Source organism: Clarias gariepinus, chromosome 15, assembly GCF_024256425.1.
Source record: "Clarias gariepinus isolate MV-2021 ecotype Netherlands chromosome 15, CGAR_prim_01v2, whole genome shotgun sequence".
Classification (NCBI taxonomy): domain Eukaryota; kingdom Metazoa; phylum Chordata; class Actinopteri; order Siluriformes; family Clariidae; genus Clarias; species Clarias gariepinus.
The window spans coordinates 10,137,754-10,147,242 of NC_071114.1; the positions used below are offsets into that span (position 1 = coordinate 10,137,754).

The 9,489-nt window shown below is 41.6% G+C and overlaps 1 protein-coding gene across 2 annotated transcripts; it reads right to left on the bottom strand.

The window, feature by feature from the left end:
• Positions 1-172: 172 nt before the first annotated feature.
• nr2f6b (nuclear receptor subfamily 2, group F, member 6b) lies at positions 173-8,941 on the bottom strand. Of its 2 annotated transcripts, none has more exons than XM_053513538.1 (4): positions 7,327-8,941; positions 5,849-5,943; positions 2,360-2,932; positions 173-2,187 (listed from the first exon to the last, which is right to left on the bottom strand). In XM_053513538.1, exons 1-4 carry the CDS (start codon positions 7,593-7,595, stop codon positions 1,913-1,915), a joined length of 1,212 nt encoding a protein of 403 aa, XP_053369513.1. In that variant the 5' UTR covers positions 7,596-8,941; the 3' UTR covers positions 173-1,912. The 2 variants fall into 2 exon arrangements, with proteins under 2 accessions (XP_053369513.1, XP_053369512.1); XM_053513537.1 differs by having other exon boundaries at positions 181-2,187; positions 2,360-2,935; positions 7,327-8,939.
• Between the last annotated feature and the right edge of the window lie 548 nt (positions 8,942-9,489).

Here is a 9,489-nt window from a genome sequence, read left to right on the forward strand (position 1 = left end):
GCATCCAAAATTTTATGGAATTCAGGTTGTAAAGTGCACTGACATACAGTACATTCCTATTTTGGAGGTTAATCTAAAACAAAGCTATAATAAAATATTTATGAAATGGCACCATGAAATTTTATTTGGTCATTGAAATCAGGCCAATACATTTGTAGAAATGTTTAGGAATTTTTAAAATAATTTAAACTACCAAATAAAAAGAAAGCAAAATAATTTTAGTTTGAATAAAAAATAGCTCTTCAGTTTTTATGAATAATTTACACCCACCAGCCACTTCATTAGGTACACCTGTTCAGCTGCTCATTAACGCAAATATCTAATCAGTTAATTACATCATAGTGACTAAAAGCATTTAGGCATTGTCAAGAGGCGGACATGGAGGATACATGTTCTTCCCGTGTTTGGTGTGTTTCCTCCGGTTTCCTCCTACAGTCCAAAGACATGCAGATAAGATTAATTGGTTCCCCATCCAAAGTGTACCCTGCCTAGTGCCCTAAGTCTCCCGCGATAGGCTCCTGGGCCCCCGCAACCCTTTATACAGGATAAAGTGGTATAGACGGTGAGACAATGACTCCAACAACATTGTCGTGATGAAAATTGGAAAATAGAAGATTGGAAAAACGTTGCCTGGTCTGATGCATCTCGAGTTGTAGGGTCAGAGTCTGCTGCAAAAATGAAAACATGGGTCTATCTTGCCTTATATCAACCAGTCAGGCTATTGGCAGATTGGCCCTTAAATACCAACTGAGCACCACTCATCCCTTTGACACCACGGCATAGCGTGCCATGTCTCTAAAAGCTAAAATAACCGTATACTGGTTTTTTTGGATATGACAATGAATATCCACACTCAACAGGTCTTAATCCAACAAAACCTTTGGGATGTGCAGTCAACAAATCTGCCGCAACTGCATGTTGTTAAAAATTCTGATGAATGCTTGCAGTTGAATCTATGCCATAATGAAATAAGACTTTGAAGGCAAAATGGTGTCCAACCCAGTATTAACTCAGCAAGCCGTACCTAAAGAAGTGCTTGGTAAGTGTATACCTAAAATATTTGGACATAAATATCTGCGTTTCATGATAATTAACTAAATCTTGAATAAAACCATGTGACCTATGATGGAATAGTTCTATAAAACTATATTTTAAAAAAGTCCAGTCAGAATTTCAGCACAAAATGTTCAGAGTGTTTGGATGAATGCTTTTTAATTATTCGTATGCAAAAATATTGGATTTTTTTTTCATGGCCGACAATGTGAAAAAACTATTTGGACCCAATTACGTAAGAGTACACAGAGCTTTTTTTAAACAATGTGACCATCACATTTTACAATACATATTCACTACTGATTTCTCAAGTAAGTAGCACTGCAGTCCATGGCATTACCTTCATGAGTAGGTTAATTTGTCTAAACTACATAATCAATTGTTATAACTGAAATAGTAATTCTTCTTAGGTATAGCAGGAACGTTCCTGTAATTGTTTAAAGCTGGACCTGGATCAGTCATATATCACAGCGTTGAGATAGTCATCTCTGAATGCAATGCCTTAAATGTATTGTCTTTTCTTTCACTAGACATAATTTTTGTCAACGATCTGTCACTGTGCTTATGCATTTACAATAGAGTCACCTCTATAAGTTCTGCTATTTTACGTAAAAAACCTGAGGTATCCCAAAATCAAGTGACACTATTCATCTGCCCAAGGACATGTGACAGCATATTGACCTTTGGCCATCCTTCTCCATGTACACTAATGAGCAATGAGATGCTGCAACACAACATGAATAATCTTGCAGCACCCTAAAAGGAAATTACATATCACAATCCTAAAAGCCCACACAGAACACGAAAGTCAAAGTTTTGAGTGGCTGACTGCCATCTGCTTGCAGGGTGTCCGACCCAGCTACTGTCCAGGCACGTACGGCCAGCTGATGGAGCTGCCAGAGAGCTGCATGTCTCGAATGAGTGTCTCGATTGGTGTCTTGCCCACCAGTCGCATGAAGAAGAGCTGAGATATGAGGTTTGCGGGGACAGCTCTGAGAGAGGGCAGGCGGAGAAGGAGGCGACCGAAGCGCTGCGGTTGAGTCGGATACTGAATGCGTTCGTATTCAGTCAGAGCCACCTGAGCCTTCTCCTGCAGACTCTCGACATGGGCTGGATCTGTCAGTCCACATGCATCTATCAGAGACAGAAAGTGAACTTCAGTGTCAGAGTTCCACAGAAAGATAAAGTGCCTTGTCTAAAATATTGTTTTTAAGAAAATTCAGTAAAACTAGCAAAGTGTCTTTTACATAGGTGTGCATATTTCTAAGACATATGATTAACTGAGTCGTGAATTCGCACCACGTACCTGGTGAAAAGAGGGCTATGGCTTTGAGGCAGCTGTATTCAGCAGAGTCCACCTGTAGTCGTGTAAGCTTATCCACCTGGTCCTGGAAGACTCGCACCTGGTCCATGAAAGAGACGACACGCTCGGCAGACATGGGGGAAGCGTGGAAGCCAGCGGCAGCCAGCAATGGGGCCATGTGTAGGGGCAGGGCTGATTGTGCTGCATTCAGGATGAACAGTTCGCTCCAGCTGAGGCGCAGCAGGGCCACTTGCTCCGAGACAGGTAAGTCAGGAAAGAAGGGAATGTTCCGGGCCCACTCAATGGTGCTGAAGAGAAGTCGGGCAGCCAGCTCACAAATACTATCGATGCCCATGACAGATCCGTGGCCTCCAGGCAACTGTTGACCACACTGAGCACCGTAGCGACTGTTGGGGTATGGTTCAGCTCTCAGGAGCTGTGAGATAAGCTCAGGCGCTGGCTGACCGTTGAAAAAGTCACCGGCCATGCCCGGTCCTCCTGGCCCTCCTCCACCGACTGAGACCATAGAGGTTGGGCTGATTCCTGAGTGTGATGGAGGAATGCGTCCACGCTGGACTGCTACAGGAAAAAAATTAAAAAGAAAGAAAGAGTTTGCATTGTTAATGTCATCATGTAGAACACAGGTTGTTCTTGTTGTACATTCATGCAAAGTAAAAAAAAAAAAAAACTTGAAAGGAAGTAACTGATAAAAGGGATCAAAAACTTTAACCCTTGTTTTATGTCCTCATTTCGACGCTGAACTGCATTTCAACCATGTATTACCTACATGGTACTACCCTTGGCAGCTGAAACAATGCAATGCTAATGTGATTTCCTTAGAAATAATTTGTTTGGTTTTCTTTTATCTCTGAGCCACATCAGCTTGCTAGGCTTAATAAGAAACCAAGGTTGCAAATTAAAGTAACAAGCCTTACAGCAGTTCAGGTATTGACAGAATAGTTACCTCATAAGGAACAATTCCATTCTATTCCATTACAGTCTATTATTTAATTCATATAAAATGTACATTGATGCGCAATGAGATCCGAACCTGGTGATACGTCCTGTGAACTTAAGACACAAAACATGAATTTGGTTATTGCTCATTTCTCATTTTTAACAGCTTTCTTCACCGGTTTCAAACAGGAACAAGACTCATGAGCAGGTTTCTCTTCCGAGGGAAACTACAGTCACATAGAAAGCCTTTAAGGCCTTGGGTTATTCTGCTAAGGCATATTTGCAAGCATATGAGGCATTTGTACGCAGCTGCTCGCATAGACGTCTGCCTTCATGCTTGTATGTAACATGAGACTAAACACTAGGGGGCAGTGTCACGTGAGCCAAACTACAAGGGTGTCTCAAAAGTCTGCATACATAGGGGACGGTTGGATCAACTGTTTCCGGGTTCATGGATTGAAAGAGTGACCTCTGAGGTCTCCAGGCTTAACCCCACTTGATTTTTACCCGTGGGAGCACGTGAAGTCCACAGTGTACCAGGACAATGAATACAGCACAAGAATCATTTAAAGGAACACATTCAAAGTGCAATTACATGTACAACATTAGATGTGTTAATGCTAGTTGAAGAAATTATGGTGTGTTTTTACAAAGAAATGTAGAGGATGTTTAGGAAAAATTGTTAGACTAAAAAAAAAATGTCGTATGTATGAAGACTTCTGGGACTTTATGTACAGAAAAGCGAAAGCAAACAAATAAAAATAAAAACATGAGCCTTTACAAATAATAGTTCACTGTTGGTGGAATGTAATGATTTTCTTCATTCTAGGTAAATGTCTTAATTCTATGTAAATCGTGATTTTCCTAATTCTATGCAAAGCAGGTATGACATTGCTTGAACCAATCCATCTTCAGCTCCTACTACAGTCCTTATTCTTACTGTTTGACACAAAAATGGACCAACCAAGGCTTCATGTTTTATTTTTCATCATCCGGTCACATACCAGCTGTCATTAATTATGTATAAAGGCATTACAATGAACTTGACCGTAGTCGTTCATGCCTAAGAAGAAAGCTATTTCAGACATTAGATTGTGCTGATTCCATAGTTGCATTAATTATTCCACAGAAGTCTTACAAATGTTTAATGATCTTGGACAGACACGCGTACAACCTGAAAAACATATTGTCACCACCATCAAAAAAAAAAAAAAATCAACTCTGGTAGGAAGTCGCAGAGATCATTGTTGTCTGTGTTGAGTGAATGTACCAAGTACAATTAGCTTCTTTCACTAATGTGCTAATCCGCAGGACAGAACATGCCCACAGAATCAGACCCTACATGCCCAAGGGACAAGCTACAAATGGCTTCTCGCTTGCTAAGGTTATCCTGTGTTTGCTTTGCTGCTGAACAGACCTTAACTGGAAAGCATTTTTATCAGGTTTTGTTATTTATATTTACACAAAGCAGAAAGGTCACGGCATCTCATCACACACTTTCCCGATATGCAACTGGACCTCCCTGCCTCAACCAATCGCCTTCAACTCATGGCTGGTTGACACCCAGCACCACAGATACACACCACACGCTGTTAGCTTCCGTATGGGATGACTGCATACTGTACATCAGAGTCTACTGGTGTACCACTGCGCACCAGGCTAACCCTTAAAGCCATGCTTCCAGCCGTAACGGGTTTCATGATGCTGCATCATGATAGCGAAATACAACCTATCGCTTAACATGTTCTTAAAAGGGTCTAATGACATACTGTATGTACTCGTGTAATGGGAAAATGGCAAAGGGAAAATCTATATGTAAAACAGTAACTGAAATGTAGGACTTATCTTGTAATAGAATATTATAATAAACCGTTTTTTTTAATGAATCTGTTTTATTGAGCATTATATCCTTCAGAAAAAAAAGGTGGCAATTCTGCTATTTTTTTTTTCATGCTTTCGACAAGGCATTATTCTCATGTCATATGGATTTATAGTTGGCAGCTCAGCGCTAAGCAGCACAGCTTGGAGAGCAAATCTGCCTCTGGCACTATGCCTGCCAAGGTCACATAGGGACATCAGCACTGCAGGCATTGGACTTTTTGGTTGAAAGCCAGATTGAACTCACAATTTGATATTAATTAATTACACTATTAATTAAAAAGCTTTGATTGCTATATTAATTTTTGTTTTAATAGCTATGGCACAAATACACTGCAATGTATTACATATGCAATACAGCTAAAATGTGCATTTTTAGGCTGTACTGAACTACTATGTAAATTCATCATCCTAGTTATACTTGTACTGTATAAGTACAAGTATATATAACTGTGCAGGTAAGCCTGCACCTTTTGTTCTCCTAATTATTTTTAGTTTCAAAGCATACGTTTACAGTATACAATATATAGTAGATTGTAATACCAGAGAAAAGACAACCATCCAAGGACAAGACTTAGATATGGATTTGTAACCATCAACTGTATAAGTATCTCTATATGGATTTATCAAAACCACAGTGAAAGCCAGGACAGTTACCTTCTTTTCTCATGCCCACACGAAAGCATTTCTTCAGACGGCAGTACTGACACTGGTTGCGATGATGTTGGTCAATCTGACATTCTCGGTTTGATCTAAAAAATAAAAAGAAACACAACAAAGGCATGAATGACTGAATTAAATTCATTCCTGAATTTCAATAGTATTACTAGTATTTCTACTACTAAATGATTCGTATAGGATTTTTATACCACTTCGTCCATTTCCTCACGATGGTTTCATTCAACTTTGGATCAATTCCTCATTTATGATGTTAAGTGGTTCTCGGTTACAAATTGAGGGCTGACTTTTTGCCTTTTTTTTAACCATTTTAACAAAGAAAATATGTTTCCCTTTCCTGGATTTAGTTATAAAGGCAAGAATGCTGCTTTAAAAAAAGAAAAAACTACCAGAAAAAGCAGCTGATTTATAACAAGCGTCAGCGTCCATAAAAACCTGTGCACAGTTGCTATGACCACCTAGAAATAAGTTCAGTCTAAGCAACTGTATGTAAGACAGTTGAAGAATGAATATATTTAACATTGGCTCTAGTTCTTTAAACAGAGCCCCAGTAAATTGATGCCAGAGACGATTGGCCTTGGTGGTGTGCCATGGTCGGTTGAAGCCTTATCAGAAAGACTGGCCTTGGTAAATCATCAGCCCACGCCAGATAGACACAATTGCAAGAACGCAGTTTGATTTTGCATATTTCTGTAGGAGCCAGCATGATTTCTTCTTTGGTTAAAGCAGAGAGAGAGAGAGAGAGAGAGAGAGAGAGAGAAAGACTCTTTGTAGTTACGATAAGTCAGGCTACTGAATAATCAGAATCAGTTGCAGATCAGAAAGGTTTTCAGCTATTGTTTCAACTAATATATATATATATATATATATATATATATATATATATATATATATATATATATATATATATATATACTAAACTTACTCCTCCATTAACTACAGTGCATTTAAATAGTGTTGTTGTTTGTTTTGTCAATTAAGACCATTTAACACCTTACCTGGAATCACTTTAGCTACGTATTACCATATGAAAAGCACAATTCACACCCAAACAACAGGTTATCCAAAGTTCACTGAAAGGTCTAAAGTTTGCATTACTTTCTTTTGATTTACATGCGTCACTGCGGCCAGTTCTGACACAGTTTATGCCTAAATATCTAAATGAGTAGCTTGCATTTTGTTAGACTGATTATTTTTAGTCATTTTTATTCTGACTCAGTGTCATATGAAGTCAAATTTGACTCAATGCAAGCACATGAACTTAAAGGCTGATCTAGCTTTAGATTGCCCTATATGACATTTAATCACCAATCCCTGAGGCCGTACACGGTGACGTAATTCCCATATGTCATGAACAAGGCTCATTACTGTCCACGTGCTGCCTGGAAGCTCGTCCTGGATTACAATTCGGTTTTGCTTTGAGCTGTACCACAGCAAGTCTTGAAGAAATTTCTTACCTGCACGTGTAGCTGAGGTTGCGACGGATGCTCCTCTTGAAGAAGCTCTTGCAGCCCTCGCAGGTGAAGACGCCGTAGTGCTTCCCGCTGGACTTGTCGCCGCACACCACGCAGTCCACCACGCAGGCCTTGTCATCCTCTCCACCCTCGGCATCGCTGTTCCCTGCCTGGGGAGAGCTCTCGTCCTCCTCCCCCCGCAGGTAGCCCTTCTCCCCCAGGCCATTGGTGCTCCCATTAGGGTTGCCCCATCCCCCACCCACCATGGCCATCGCTGTGTGCACCACCAGGGCTTTTTTTCCCTTCTTCTTCTTCAAGAAATCCTCTCCCAGCAGTGAGTATTCAGTCTTGCTTTCGAGTGCGGGTAACAGTTCACACTGCAGACATTAACCTCAAGCTTCTCGAGTGTTTAAGGCGAAAAGTAAACAGTGACTCAAGGTCCTCAAACGTTCGCACGGCCTAAATTCGAAATCGGGCTTTTAAGAAAGTCAGCGAATGTTTTCTGTAATCCTAGTGATTTTAAAACTTAGTTTAAGATAATAATAATAAAAAAAATTATAATCCTCCAGGGCTCTTGATGAACGTCTGCTTCACCAAGTGGTTCAGAATTCAGTCAAGAGCGAATAACATACAGCCTGCCCCTTTGACAGGAAACTATAAATTACACATAAACATGCACGGCCCCGCAAATCCGAAACTGGGGCAAAAGTAAAGCACCTTTTAAGAAGAACCGAAATGCCTCATTACAGCCAGAGAGCATTAAAAGCCTTGTGCTGCTTCAGGAGCAGTGCATGAGACAGTTGCCCTGCCCACAGGTCACTAACAAGTCAAACCAGTTCTTGCTGTGTGTTTTGCAGCGCTAGCGAACTCTGTTCCCACTATTTAAAAAAGAACACAGTCAAAACATCAACAAAAAAAAAAAAACATAATCACAACCAGAACGTTAATTTCTGCTCTTCCGTGGTTACAGTAAAACCTGAACAAATAAAGTACACATGTCCAGAACTACTACAAGAATCCAGTCGCAATAAATCTTCACATTCAAAGCTACCAGGAAAGGAAAGGAGACAAAGCCTGCTAATGATAAACAGAGTTTTCTTTCAGCCCTCCCTATGAAGGATCAAAGTTCAAGGAAGTCCCCTCTATCTCTCTCACATGCAGACGCACACGCACACACCCTTTCGGTCCTGTTGGGAAACCCGGGCTCGGATCTTCTCGCTTCCACGTACGCTCTTGCGTCAGTTTCGAAAGAGAGCATGGGGCTTCGAACGCCGAACAAGAGGGCAAGGTCTTTGGGGAAGGAAAAGAAGGAGGAATCTTAGATCTGCATGCGTCCGTGTCTCTCGAGTGTCCCTCCCTCGCCTTGTTTTGTCAGCACTTGCCCATCCAGCAGTAACAGCTCCAGGGCTTCAGCTCGCCCATGCGTTCCCGGAAGCCACCGTGCAACTGTTTCCGCTTTTCTTCTTTTCTCCTTCCGTCTTTCCGTCCCTTTGCTGAGAGCGAATGGAGGAAGTCAGCACCGTTTGGCCATGGATGAAGGACAGAGGAAAGATCAGCCAGCCTCTGTGGTCAACAGACCTTGCTCTGTTTCTCTCTCTCTCTTTCTCTTTCCCTCCCTCTCTCTCTCTCTCTTTCTCACTCACTTCCCCCCACCCCCCACCCTCTCTCTCTCTCTCTCTCTCTCTCTCTCTCTGAGTGCAGGAGTGTGTGTATGTGTGTGTGCTCAGGGATTTGACACTGCTATTCAAGCCCCATGGTTGCCATGGTGACGCCTGCCTTATATGGCCAGAGGAGTCAAAGAGCAGCGAGTGGGCTGCCGAGGGCTCGCGCACAGCCAGAGAGGAATGTGCTGCTGCTGCTGACCCCCGAACCTGCCTCCCCCTCTCCCTCTCTCTCTCTCTCTCTCGCACCCTCTCTCTCACACCCTCTCTCTTTCTCACACACATATACACACAGTTAACCCTTGCTCCACCACATAACAACAGAGCTAATGGCTATTAAGCACAATGTATCTGTACCATGTACTTCAATATCAGCACTGCCACACACACACACACACACACACACACACACATACACACATAAAGCACTGCTTAACAGGACTGATAGTCTTTAAGCACTCCTTACTCACAATCATATAAACACACACACAGCTAGTTAAACCCA